The sequence below is a fragment of the Coenobita brevimanus genome, chromosome 98, assembly GCF_032717465.1.
Source record: "Coenobita brevimanus isolate Jiangsu-jjx chromosome 98, ASM3271746v2, whole genome shotgun sequence".
Lineage (NCBI taxonomy): Eukaryota > Metazoa > Arthropoda > Malacostraca > Decapoda > Coenobitidae > Coenobita > Coenobita brevimanus.
The window spans coordinates 1,602,689-1,617,417 of record NC_137051.1 but is presented as its reverse complement, the minus strand read 5'-3'; the positions used below and the strand labels follow the sequence as shown (position 1 = coordinate 1,617,417).

At 39.0% G+C, this 14,729-nt stretch overlaps 2 protein-coding genes across 2 annotated transcripts in view; both read right to left on the bottom strand.

Moving 5' to 3' along the window:
• LOC145414127 (uncharacterized) overlaps positions 1 to 3,512 on the bottom strand; it is a 56,940-nt gene extending 53,428 nt beyond the window's left edge. The window contains exon 1 of the mRNA XM_080283687.1: positions 3,294 to 3,512. Within this exon, the coding sequence (XP_080139813.1) occupies positions 3,294 to 3,502 (209 nt within the window). The 5' untranslated portion in view covers positions 3,503 to 3,512. The remainder of the gene's footprint in view (positions 1 to 3,293) is intronic.
• Positions 3,513 to 8,857: 5,345 nt separating this feature from the next.
• The window catches only part of LOC145414157 (uncharacterized), a 139,178-nt gene continuing 133,306 nt past the window's right edge, over positions 8,858 to 14,729 (bottom strand). The window contains exons 6-8 of the mRNA XM_080283723.1: positions 14,170 to 14,313; positions 12,160 to 12,313; positions 8,858 to 10,923 (exon numbers count right to left, since the gene is read on the bottom strand). Coding sequence (XP_080139849.1) covers positions 10,825 to 10,923; positions 12,160 to 12,313; positions 14,170 to 14,313 — 397 coding nt within the window. The 3' untranslated portion in view covers positions 8,858 to 10,824. The remainder of the gene's footprint in view (positions 10,924 to 12,159; positions 12,314 to 14,169; positions 14,314 to 14,729) is intronic.

Genomic DNA, 14,729 nt, shown 5'->3' with positions numbered 1-14,729 from the left:
ACTCAGTGACTTTTACAAGTTTCCTACAATACTGACAGTAACCAAGCATAGAACAAAAACTTCACCTTCTCAATACAATAATGTAGCTACGGTATTTCAATTTTCAATCAAGCTACCGACAGATTATTTTACTTGTATTAAGAAAGGCTCCTTAGTAGCAATGGAGTTCAACGTGGATACCTAACCTCTCCTGATAACAAAACCTTGCCATAAGAAAGAAAAAATTTTTGGTAATAACTGACCTAACCTACCATATCTAACTATATTTAATGCTTGTCTCTTATTCTTTGATAACCATATCTTTTCATTCTACAGTGTGTTTTCTAGCTGTTCATACTGTAGCTATTTCCTGTTAGCGCATAGCTTGCTCACTACCATCCACATTTACTCAATCTGCCTCTTTCTTATCAGTTTTATATTTCAGTTTGTCTCCTATTCCACAACAATTGTTGACGAAACAGGATTCACAATCATGAGGCCGCATTAATGCTCACTTGTAAGCAATATGAGTGCTCCTGTATGCTGTGATTATTTTCATCATCATTCTTACCAAACTTATGAGATATCTTGCTGCAGAAGTTAGAAATAATGAACAGTTAAAGATGAGAGACAACTCCTAACATATATATTAGTGTTTGCTGGCAGGAGGGAAAAAATATATACGGTATATATACCAGTGGAGAGAGAGAGAGAGAGAGAGAGCATGAAATTTCTGGTGCTGTGAAAGGGTTACTGGAGTGTTATTCACCTTCAGAAGACAAAAGGCTACTTCTAATCCAAGTTAACCATGCTTCAGTACAATGACATACCGGTATTTATTTCATTCTTTTTAAGTTACTGTAACAAGATTAGGCCTACTGTATTTTCATTAATGACATATCTCCAGTAGTGAATGGGTTAATGGATATTAGAGCTACCTAACTTCATTAGTAGGAATATATTACATGTAATTTACTAAAGACATAAGAGAAAAAAATTAATAAAGGCCATAGTCTACATAATGTCTTACATTATAGAAGAACTAGAAGTGCTGAAGATTATCACTCCCCACATGGTGACCTTGAATGGCTCATGAGCATTCTTTTATACTGCTACTTAATTTCCTTCCCAAACAAATGTAGGACCATAGCTACTGACTGAAGGCCACAGAGGAAAGATGTTACACCATGAGAAGCTGGGAGGATGATCACAACACTGCTGGTCACACAAGAAGAGATACCTCAATGGATGCTTATGGTAGTAGTACTAGGTAAAAAAAAATAAATAAAGAATAATACTGTAATATACTATCAATCTATTGTCAGACGCCATAATCCCGTAAGCGGTGGCCATTTGACTTTGAGTTATTTGCTTTACAGGGAGGGGCACTAGCCCTCCACCAACCCACTTGTTGACACGTAGGAAGCACGTACGGTTTGGTTATGTGGTTACCATGACCACCCAGCGTTGTAAACAGTGTCTTGGTTTACAGGAAACCATTTGGCTTGTCACTCAATGTAAAGCCATCTGTAAAGGAAGGAAAAGCAGTAAGAAGTGACAGGAAAGACGGGAGAAATAGGAAGAGAGGAGGGCAGGCACAGAAAAAAAATGATAAAAGCTAAGGAAGAAGTAGGCAGCACAACATCAAGTGAGTGGATGATGGTCACCACCACCTACCACTAATAATAATATACATTAATAAATAATTGCAGCATCTGAAAATGTCTGGCATCAACCTATAAAGACGCTTTTGGGGATGAAGGGCTTGGTATAAATGGAAACACGTATGAGTTACAGTACATCTGGCCAGTCTGGCACTGCACTGTCTACAGGAGAACTGCATAAGAGGTGATAATTGAAGTACCGGTACTCAGGTGAAGGATTCTTGATCACATTTATAATCAATTCTCTGTCAAAACCATCGTTTTTCTTTGTACGAAGGATAAGGAAAGGAGAGTGCCCAGTCTCCCATGTCTCGTCCCTTAAAAAGAAAAAAAAAAAGGGGGGGGGGGAGCATGACATACTAGTCGACATAATGGCCTAAAGGGTTACACTGAAAGGATATACAAGCAAGCAACCCTTTACGAGTTTGAGGAGCTTGTTATAGATTAATAAAACAAATAAAACGCCAGTGACAGAGCATGCAATAGATTATAGGACATGCAAAAATAATTTTTAAAAAATGCAAAATTAATGGAAGTTATTCTCCAACTACTTTTCACTGAAGTCAAAGAAGCAAGTAAGCTGGCAAACAACAAATTTTAAAGTGCTACATGTGCCTGGCATTATTTAGGGTCAAGCAGTAAATGCACACTGTGTGAAATGCTTTGAGTTGCCTTGATTACTTCTAGGAAAAAAAAAAAAAAATCAAGACATAAAGTATGCATAAACAGCCAGTCTCTGCACTTCAATGAGCTACAGTGACACCAGTTTTATTCACCTAAAACAAAAAAATTTCAATTGCACATTATATACTCCCTCACAGGACCAAGGTTAATGTAGTCCAGTACATATTAGGGTAATATTGAGCCTACTTTCCATGACAGCTGTTGCTATGCTAGGATTTTAACAAAACGTGGCCCAAGAAAATGTCTTCAGGGAGGTCGAAGTATTTCCTCAGAAATTTGGTGAGGCCAGGCATACCGGTACTTCTGGGGTGGGCACCCTTCTGGTTACATCACTGCATGATAACTAAGCATTACACGATAAAAAACCTGTCACCTTAAATATCAAACCTATACAAGGCCTTCATTCTGATTGTGGTGTTGTAACCATTACATTTGTGTCCAGAATATAAATAAGGTTACAAAAGTGAAAGGGATACCTCCTGTAAAATGTCATTTATACTACCCGCACAGGCATTCTACCATACTAAACTTAAGAAACTTTCCACAATGAAAGGGTTTAGGTTACCAGTGTTCTCATACCAAGATTTCTGCAATATATATATTTATTTATTTATACAAAAATGTTGCATTAACATTCTTCTGCACGTGATGAGGATGTGCAAAATCTGCTTCAGATGAATAAAGTTACCTTGCTCTACTTTTATTTCAAGATTCCCTGCTTTTACACCAGTGGGTAACTGTACCAAAAGAAATATAAGGAAGCATTTAAGGGACTCCCAGAGAGAATAGATGCATCAATGATAATCCCTCAGTACTCTCTTTAATGCAATCATCGCCACAATACATCCTTGCAAAATATTTACTAGTGATATTAACGATGAGTCAGCCTGTAAATGTGAATCTATGGTAATAATGGGGCCCCATGGGACCTGTCACCACAAAGACAATTTACGGCAATTCACTTACCAAAAGAGAAGATTGACTCCCACTACGGCCAGAGCAGAGGTTCCAGGTCGTTCCCAAATAAGAATGGACTGAAGGGTCACCATATACGCCTCCCAGGGACCCAGTGCACGTGTTATTTTCCTAGTCTCTGTTTTCTGGGAGGATGCACTATCTGTGGTATCAGATTTAAAAGGCCAGAGCCTGAGAAAAGCACTCTTGAGGGCCGCCATCACTCTACTCTCACCGACGCACCAAGACCGACTGAGCTGCGCACATCTCAGGTTCAAGGGAAAACGGGCTACCTTGCCAGTTTCTCTATTATTTTCTGCGTTATTTACGGGGTCAGACTCTTGCACGAGGTGTTTATGCTCAACCAGCACACTAATACGACTATTAATACCCGAGAGCATGTGCAGTATGTTATTTCTCTCTTACTTGATGAGATATTGGAGTTACTATTTTTTGTGACGGGGGATGCATTGGTGACGTAATATCATCTCTCGCACGCAATGGCATTTTAGTTGTCTTAATCCTGAGAAGTGGGTCATCTCTAATATCTGTACTTAAAGCGTAGTTGACAGGAGCTTTAAATTCTTTACGAGAAACAGAAGCAGGTTCTTTGTTTACATTACAGCGTCTGGACCAATCAGCTGATGGGAAAACAATAACAAGCGTCTACAGAAAACTAGCATTCGAGGGGAAACTACGTCATATAACTATCACCTTCTATTCGTCTGGTTATTTTCGCATATTATATATATTTAACAGCAAATAAAATGTTGACTTAATGATTCTTTTACCTTACCCTACCACCCACCATCACATACTACACACCTTCACTCTACATTAACACAGTGGGTTTCATATCACTGCACAAATCCATTTGCCTCACTTCATTTCATGCACCTCACACAACCTTACATTATCACACACTACTCCACACAAACTCACTCCATTCTTTATATTCCCACTCCGTTCCATATGCCCTATTCAAGTACTAAACCACTGGGAGCACAGGGGCGTTGGGCTAAGCTTCTTAATCCAGATATTTGAGCCAAGTGACCAGTTGTTTGCTCGTCAGTGGCATTACATGAGCAATAAAACCTAATCACCCCTCAGATGTAGACCCTTAACGGGCACATCACTAGAACACCTCAACTCACTACAGATCTACTTGAGAGCAACAAGACACACTCACTGCATAAATACTTAGTACAAAGGACCACTTTGATCTCCTTGCCTGCATCAGAGTACTGTTCCATAAAGGGGAAAGTACTCAGGTGCAACAGGTTCTCCCTTCCTTCCTTCGTCTTATATCCTTCTTTCTTTCCTCTTCCTTCTGTCTGTGGGTGACTTTACATTGAATGACAAGAAAAATGGTTTCCTGTACACAAGGAAACCATTTATTATGCTGGGTGGTAACCATATAAACAAACTATAGCACCTAAGATAGTGGTTTAGTGGGCACTTAAGGCGCTCCAACTAGACTGAACCACCAAGGGCTGGTTGAGGTTTATTGCTCATGTAATGTCATTCAGGGATGAGTGAGGCTGGTCACTCTCATCTTAAATGTCAGGACCAAGTTGCCTAGTCCCAGACTCCTACACTCCTCATGAGGCAACACAGGATCAGATGATGTATGTATGTATGTAAGTATAATTATTGAATGAAGTAATAGAGTAACTTTGGTCTGTCTGGCTGAGCAGACCCATCAACCACAGGCAAGCTACTTCCCCAGAAGAGCCATCCAATGCAGTGAACCAATGCTCCCATGCAGCAGATAGTGTCTTACCAAAAATGAGGTATGGGGAAGAGTGTGAAAATATGGTTCCTGAATGGACGTCAAATTTACGTCTCACCACCTGATTAACAGAGGCACCATAGTAGGCTTCACATCACCCTGCTTTTGGTTATATGGTTACCACCCAGTGTTGTAAATACTGTAGTTTCCTAAGTTACAGGAAACCACTAGGATTGTCACTCAGTGTAGTAACACCTAGGGGCAACACTACATCCAGTGAGTGGAAGATGGGTACCCCCACCTACCACAACAATTTCTGGTAAAAATAGCAACTCCAACCTCAGACTATGCTAGCAAGCTAAATGGTTAATCATCCATCCATTTTCAGAATTCCGTTACTGCCTCATAAGGAGTGTAGGGGCCTGGGGTTAGGCTACTCAGTCCAGAAACATACTGTATACAGCAAGAGTGATCAGTTGCTCATCTCTGAGTGGCATCATGTGAACAAATTACCAACTAGAGGGGCACTCAGTGGAGCACATCTCTTCGACAAGGGCAACATAATATCCAAACCACTCTTCACAATGGGTTATGATTGCTCATCATTGATTAGGGTTTCACAAGACGTGTTTTCTGGATCCAAAATCTGTAATACAATCTGGAAGAGTCCCAAAAGTTAATCAATTGTTCCCTAGGAAGTGGGTTATCTACCCACCAAATTTGGTCCAAATCTCTTACAGTTTTTTGCCAAAAGTCAAACAAACAAATAGGGGTGACAAAACATATTCTCCTTGAACAATAGCTATTACCCTCTTTGAAGCATAAGGGCCTGAGGGAAGACAACCACAGTCCAGAACATTTAAGTATTGTTTTATGTTAGGGAAGCCTCTGGCCATCTTTAGGGTTCAAACCACAACATGTAAATCACATCCCTTTCCAATCCAAGAGCTCTGCCACCAGACCATTAGGTGTCTTAACTATCTCGCAGTTAATCATGCTTCTCATAATAAAAAGTACAACAAAAGTATTATAACGGTTTATTCTCTATACTTGTACATTTTTTTCACCTTAAAACTAACACAGAAAATAATGCAAGACATCCTTCTATGGGCTGGATGGCTGACCTCAAAAGCAAGTAACATTTTCATCAAGCAAGGATCTCCATACATCACAATAACATAATCAATAATGTCTTCCTTTATCCAGGCACCAATTGTGATGTCAAATAATTCCTACAGAATGCTTTAAAGCACAAGCACAAGTTCATGGCATCTTAGAAACAAAAGAGCAACAATAGGTAAAGTGTACGAGACCCTGGAGTACGAGATAACAAAACTCTACGTCTTGATAGTGTTTTACCCTCCTCCCTTTATCTCTTTAATACAATGCTGTCTTTTACAGTTTCTTCTTACTTTCATGTGCAGCAGTTTTTCCTTTACTTTTCTTCTTGCTATCACCATATGATTTTTCTCAGCTCAGTAAAGACACTGGTAGTAAAGGGATTACAAACAAACTCAACTAACCCTTTTGCTATAAGAGGTCTTCCCTTAGCTGATTAAACAGTAAGGCAACAGCAAGATTTAAAGAACACATGAGCATACTGAAAAGTTTAATCTTGTGCTTCTTCTTTGTCTGTGGGTTTTACGGTACTCAGGGTCCTGACTTTTAAGGAAAGTGACCAGTTTCTGGCTCCTAAATGGCATTGTCAGCAAAAAACCCTAACATTTGAATGTTATTTCTTACACTCCACACCTGACTGGAGTACCTTAACCCATCACAGTGCTAACAGTGTAAACCTGACTTCAAAACATGACTCTGATTGTATCCCTGTACTAGAAGGTCTCAAGGGAGTGTAATACAGTATACACCATTTATTGTCCTCACACACAGTCACACGGTAGAAGGGAGTGCAGTGAATGTCATCTTACATCTACTCAACTTAATCACTTCAGCCTCAAGACTTACTTTATTTCATTCTTACTATCTCCAGGCAATTCTATTCAGGTTGAGGAGAACATTTATAAACTGGGGGGGTTAAAATTTTGGTTCTAAGCTCAAGAAAATTGTCTGGAGGTTGCAAGAAAAAGAAATAAAAGGGCATCACTGGACTTAAGGGATTACTGAAGACATGATTAGAGTTACTTGACAGTGAATACAAGATGAAACTACAGTGTTGATTATGGTATTTGTATCTTGTCTATAAGGCCGTGGGATTTACTGTCCAAACTGACTAAAACACGGAATGTGATCCTATGAATGCTAGAAATAAAAATCAATAGGCACCTAGATTTATTTATTTATTTTTTTTTTTCAAATATTGCAGATCCCTCTCCCAACTACTCAAAAATTAAGAAAGGTGCCAGAAACTTTGAAACATGTTTATTTAAGTATGAGAATGAAACTACACACAAACCTCTGATGGGTTTTCATTTCACAATACTGTGCACTGTTCAAATGGAAGAAACTATATCCACACACTGTACTTGTGTTCACTGTGACAAAATCTTCACATTATCATCATCATCATCCTGACCTCTTTTCCCACTTAATGATCAGGTGAGGCAGGATCCAGAAAATAAAAAAAAACACACACGAAAGAGGGGAAACAAGCAACAGCATCCCAATGAAGTGAGCCAGATACTCATTCACATACCATTCAAGCCCCTGGAGTCCTTGCATCACCTCACACACCTAACCATATGCACTTACTGTTTGGTAATCTTCTTAACACTGTATTATAGATACACTTCACAATAAACACAATTTCAGTATGTGGAAAATTATTTCTTACAAACAACAGATAATACGGAATACAATGCTCTTGCACCTGTACATACAAAAATAACACAGGCACCTTAAACGGCAGAATATGATGATCCTTTAAAATTCTGACACTTGATAATTCCTTCACTATGATGACAGAATTTGTGCTTCATTCTTGCTATCCCCAGGTAGCTTTACTTAGCTTGAGGAAGCCTGAGAAACAACTACTGTGCCTCCATTAAACTGCTTCACCTTGCATGGTTTCCACAAAGCTGAATGAAATAAGCAGGTGTGGGATTCTTGACCATATTTGCAATCACTTCCCATTCATAATTCTGATTTGATTTTGCAGGTTGGGAAAGGAAAGGGGGAGGGGAGGGAAGTAAAGCATTCAATTTTTCCTACCTTTCCTGGAGAAACGAATCTTAGTTCTGTCATCTATAGCCAGATGCCTTAATCCCGTAAGGGGTGGCCACACACAAATCACCTCCAAGTTACCCTGTCCCTCTCTCCACCACATTCACAGAACCTTAATTACTGGAGTAGAATTATCATAGGTTCTGTCTGCCTTCTGCAGGAGTGAAATGGAAAGAAGAGTGCTGAATCTTTCTGTTTCTCTTATACTCTGCAAATCAATATGTGAGTTGTGATGTGGAGTATCATCATCAGCAGCAGCAGAAGCAGCATTCACACCTACTTTTCCACTATAGTGTAAGGAAAGGAGGGTAAAATGAGCAACAATGAAACCTAACAAATGAAGAGTAGCTTGTAAATATGCTTGAGAATCCCGGCCAAGGTAATAGCAAGAGCAAAACTTAAAATTATGTCATCAGGGTGAACAGGTTGTGTGTCTCCTTGATAAACTTCATCAAAAAATTAAACCTAGGCACTACAGACTTCAAAAAATACTGTACTTCCCTCCAAACACACATACATACAAAAGCAAACACAGGCACCTCTGAACACATCCAGATTTGATGACTTCTTGGATAAAATTTTCTTGCTTGCATAGAGGAATGTATAAAATAAGAAAACCTACTATAACTCCTTCAAACCAGACTTTTTTTTTTTTTTTTAACAGAGATTATTCCTGCCATCTTCAGATGTTATTCAGCCCAGGAGAGACTATCTGAACTTACAGGGTAACGTATAGCATTCATCAACCCCTTTATTACCAGGGGCTCTCCATATCTGAATAAAATTAACTTCCTTTAATACTAGGTGGCTCTCAGAACCTGAATAAAATCATCTGGAGAAAAAAAAAAAAAAAAAGTCATTGTACTGAAGGGGTCAACTGGTTCAGCTAAAGGAAGAGGAGGGGGATGATATCAGTGAGATCTGTACATGAATGAGTATGTGTCACTAAATATATATACCATCATATATATATAATATATATAAAAAATAAGTTGCTAGTGTGAAAGCTCTTTAGTTGATATAGATAAAATTAATAAACAGTCCAATCATTCTTCTTCTTTTTTTTTTTTTTTTACCAAGATATGGTATGATAGTCTTTTTTAATCAATGAGATGAATCCTGTTGCATTTACTTACTCTTCATCATGATAAATTGACCTGACCTCCTAAACCCAAGTTCAAAATGATTTTAAAATCTTTTAACTCACAAATATGGTTCTCATATTCATTTTGATTGAAACTAAAATCTGTCTATCTTCTAATGTACAGGCATGAGTCACAGTTTCTGCTCAATCTCTGTCCCTTGTCCAGACTGGAAGGAAATCAAAGCCAGAGTTTCACAAGGACCAGATACTTGTTGGCGTTTGTATGAAGGTTTTCCACACAGCACTAGTAACACTGTAATGGTTGCAGCCAATCCCAAATGACTCCTGTCCACCTGTAAGAGTGTGAGGATAGGCTACCATGGTCTTGCAAATTCAATGGCAAATGACTACCTTACTTCCACTAGTAGCATTACATGACAAATCTCTGGCCACCTCTTGGGGACTGAACTTATAGAAAATTATCACCCTGTCTAGGGCATTCCAACCACTTGACTATCCAGCATCATATAATCCTCGTGTAGTCTGGTAAAGCTTTGAAATGACAACTTAACACTGCACAACAAACCATCGTTTAATAAAGAACCATGGATATGATCTCCATCCGGCAGAAGGCAGGAGTAGAGGGTGAGTACAAACTATAGTTAATGTCTGTACAAATTTTCATGTGCTATTTCATCTGCACATGAACTAATCCAGAATGTACCATGACCTAAATACTGCCAAGTCCTAGGCATTCATTCCTAGGTTGCTTAAAATCTTGAGTCAAAAGTATTGTCAACCGGTATGTATTGACAGCTAAATATTGAGCTGATATTTAATTTCTACAGAAACTAAACTAAAATACCTTTGATTCCTAAATATTGTCAAATCAATATTCATCCACTCTGCACTCAAACTAAAGTACTGTATTATGACAACTACATATTGTCAGCTGGTAAGGACTTCTCAGCAGCTAATAAAGCATTCCTTCAGGACAAAATTAATGTCCTTCACAGAAAATATAAATGTGTTGTAGAATATACAGTATTGCAGTGGTATATTTCACACATTAACCCCTTGAACTTGGGTGACATCATATTTTGTTTATTCCTGCTGCTACCAGACAAATTTATTCAACCTAAAAAAGGCTTCTCGTATGGATGGGGATATTAATGCTGCATGTAACAACTCAAGTTCTGAAAGTCTCTCCTAGTGTTTAAAATTGTCAGGTTAGGGCAAAAATAAAATGATAAAAAAGACATCCGTGGGTGTTATGATCCAACCTGCATGGCCCCACTTCGTTTATATTTTATTCTTGCTAGTTATAGAAGCATTTATTCACTTTAAGGAGAGACTTTTGGAAATGATGGGGTTAATACAGCCTTCCTTAAACCCTGCACCACTAGAGATCCTGCCTAAGATGTGCAAAATTACCTGGAGGCAGCACAACAGAAAAACATCACCAGGACTCAATGGGCTAAAGGTACAACAGATTTCACATTAGTAACTTGTTTGCTGTGTGTGATGATGGGGTGATGTGCCACCTCTTACTGCACCTCCATCTTGGCTCGGACTTTGGCGTGAATTTTCTGGAACTCACAGGTGGACTTCTCATTTTCAGTGTCCTTGTTCTCTGCCTTCTCCATCTGTTGGTGGGGAGGAGGGGGTCTTAATCAATACTCCCAACATTTCCCCAGTCTTGAGGCTTACAATGAATGGTGTATATATATAAAAGATCTTTCAACCACTCATTTCAACAACCATGTGCTTAACAATAGTCATTTCCAAAGTTCCACTCTCAAGGCATAGGGGCCTGGGTCAAGGCTAATACAATTCAGATCATTTACAAGACCAATCTAATTCCCCTACAGTATTTACATGATCAAAAAATCTTTAGTCCACTTTTCAGGGTTTGAAGTTTTAAGTTGCATATGGCCTTCACTCCCAAGTTGGGTACTCTGTCTAATCAATAGGCTATGGGCTGGAAAAGTTGTCTCAGTCAACTAAAAATCACTTCAATCCTTGCAGAGCTATGGGGAATGAAAGGAGATTTGAGTGATGAGTTTGTGAAAGACGGGATGCATCAGGGGTCAGTCTCGAGCCCCTTACTGCCTGTCATGGTGTTTGATGCTCTCTCACATGACCTCAGAAATGGACTCCCATGGGAGGTGTTGTATGCTAATGACTTGGTACTGACTGCAGAGAATGAAAGAAAGGCAGAGGAAAGATTTAGGAAAAGGAGAGACAGAATGGGGCACACAGGTCTAAGAGTAAATGCAGATAACACAAAAGTGATGATATCTAGGGCTGGTGGCAGTACTGTCAAGGCAGAGGGAGTGTGGACATGTGCAGTTTGCCACAAAGGTGTAAGAAGTAACTCCATCTTGTGTCATGTTTGTGATAAGTGGGTGCATAAGAGATGTAGTGGTAGACTGCATGGGGGGGGGGGTAATTTCAGCCTGCAGTCCACTGGGTTTGCATTTCAGAAGAACCTGGGACTACTGTACAACTACGGTACTACTACAACAGCACCAATGAAACATTTTGTACATCTGAAAGAAACCTCAGTAATCAAAGGCTTAAAGAATACTAATATCTGAGTTATCATCTGCAACTACAAAGCTCTGTGAAGATATTTTCCTGCAAATCCCTGACTTAAAGGCCCCCCCCCCCTCATGTTCTGGGGGTTTGCCAACATAGCATAAAAGAACAGATCTCTGATGGAGTCTTGGTAAAAGGGATACAAGAAGCTCAGAGCAAGAAAATAAAAGCTCAGTGTCAAAAAAGTCTTATAACGTTCTTAGAAGACTGTCTGAATGCACAAGTACTGCCAATGTCCTTGATTTACCAAACTCACATTCACACTCTCCCCACCCCCTTACCTGTTCAAGCTTCTGTGCCCGTTCATCTAGTGCCTTCTGGAATGGTGTCATATTTGCAACCTTCTCCATCTGCTGCTCCTTCAGTATCTTCTTGTCCTTGTGTTTCTCCATGGCCTTCTGCAGCTCTGTCTTCTGGCTTAGCACATTCACACCCCTGCTGACAAAGAAGGATGTCAGAATGGGAAAATAACTGCTGATATACCTGACTGTGTGCTTACAAAAGCATAACACAGACTGCACACCTAAAAAATTACTAGTACTACTCATGACTCTAACTTGTTTGTTTTCATCTGATGGAACTGGGCCACTTCCACAATTTGAATACTAAAATTATCATTACGTGAATTTGATAAGTCTTAACTATGAGGAAGGAATGAGTCTCCTTAGCCACTAGATAAAATGATCCTCCAATCTGACTACATCCGAGCTGAAATGAGTTAGGAATATTTACCAACTTAGATCATAGTACACCAGTGACCACCAGTGCACCAAGGAAAAGATCACCAAGTGACTGTGTAATTCAAATAACAAAAAACTGTTACAGACTGTGCACCTCGAAAATACATGGTGAAACTAAACTCTTACAAAAAACATGGATGTACAATAATCATGTAACTAAATGATTTTGTATTTAAAGTACAATAAATATCACATAAATTAATAAATAAATAAATAAAATACAAGGATCAAGGAACAATACTAATGTGAAAAATCAGAAGGCATATGTTGGAAATTAAAATATCATAAATTCTGCACCAACATGCAATGGGACAAAAGTAAACTGCAAACTGAAGATTGCTACTGGATGAAATGAATGAGAAGTAATGTGCATAGCAAAGTGGGAAATTAACACTATCATGACCATAATCTTATACTCCTAACCCAATTTCCCCACTCATAAATAGGGTGAGGGCAGGATTCCTGAGGCCTGAATAGTGAGTTTGTGTGTGGCCTATTCGACTGGGCATACTTCTGATTAGTATCTCCTTCAATCTGTTTTTTTCTTACATTCTGTACCCTGCCTCATCCCATCTTTAATTAGGCAAAGAGGGCTAGTTCAGTGGTTTCCAACCTGTGGGGTGTGCCCCCCTAGGGGGGCACGAAGGGCTACCTGGGGGGGGGGGCAAAGGCTTGATAAAGAGGGTAATTATATTAGAAAACTATGGATTATGATTGAATTCAGTAATTTCTAAATATGAAGAAAATATTTCAGATATGAATAAGAAATCTAGTTATCTGAATATATAAACAATTTCAAAGATTAAGAATCTATGATATTTATTGACATGTGCCAACTATGCCAGTAAATTACATTATTTGAGGAAGGGGGACGCCGGGAACGTGTCATTCAGTGAGGTGGGGCCAGAATTAGAAAAGGTTGGAAACCAGTGGGCTAAATGAAGATGATGATGATGATGTAGATAAATGGGGTAGGTATGACACACAAACAGGGAGAAGAAATCACAATAATGGAAAATAATTTAGCCTCTCTTAAATACCATGATTTGAATAAACTTGCACACAGAGAGAAATGGTGGTGCTTACTGGGTTGAATACAAGCTGACAAACGGATTACAGTAATTGAGAAAGAAGCAATGGCGTGACAGTGACAATGTAGTTACAGAATGAGTGAGGTAACTGGTGATTCTGCAAGAAGCCGACCCCCAGTTACATGGGAGAAGAGAGCTGACTAATTTACAAGACATATCGTTGGGAATGGAAACTAATGGGGGGTCTTGCTGTTGTTTTTGTGATATCAGGCTCAACTTAACAAGAACACAGTGGATTGAAGGCTGAAGTTGGCAACTGCCTGCAGTCCACCATCTTCCTTCTGGGCGAGAGGGAAGGAGTTGAGAAGCATTTGTATAACTAAGCAACTGACCCACCCAGTTACTCAGTATCAACGGCGTCACAAGAAGCCATACCTCTAAAGATAGGTGACAACAAAGATAAACAGACATGGAAGATAACAAGTATGCACAAAATATCCACCAAATCCAAGTGACTGACCTCTTTTGGTTGAAGAGAAGTTCCCGATGGAGGTTCTTCTTATCGGATGACTCTAGGCATGGGTTGACTAGCTTCTTGGGCATGATGAGCCCGTTCTCATCCAATCTGTTACTCTCACTTCCAGCCTTCTCATCCTCCTTGTTGCTCGGTGGTATCCTGTAGAGAAAAAAATATCGTGGTTAGTGATAATTTCCTTACACAGGAGACATTTTCCTTGATACTTTTATTATCACTGCAGACCTTATCATTGTCCTTGCCATCTGACAGTATTAAAAAAATAATAATAATAAATAATTTTCCTACACAGGAACCACTTTCCCTGACTCTCTTATCAAACTTAAAACATCATCATATCGTCTTAACTTTAAAATTTTTCTTTCCACCCTCATATCTGGAACACCATCATTTTTCTCACCAAGAATTTCTATCATATACAGTATTTGCAAGCAGAAAAAGTCTAGGAAAAACAATAACAACAATAGTACAGTTATACTAACAGTCATACTATCATTATTATTTACTAACATTATTACTAATTCATTTGTATTTTTTGTGGGATG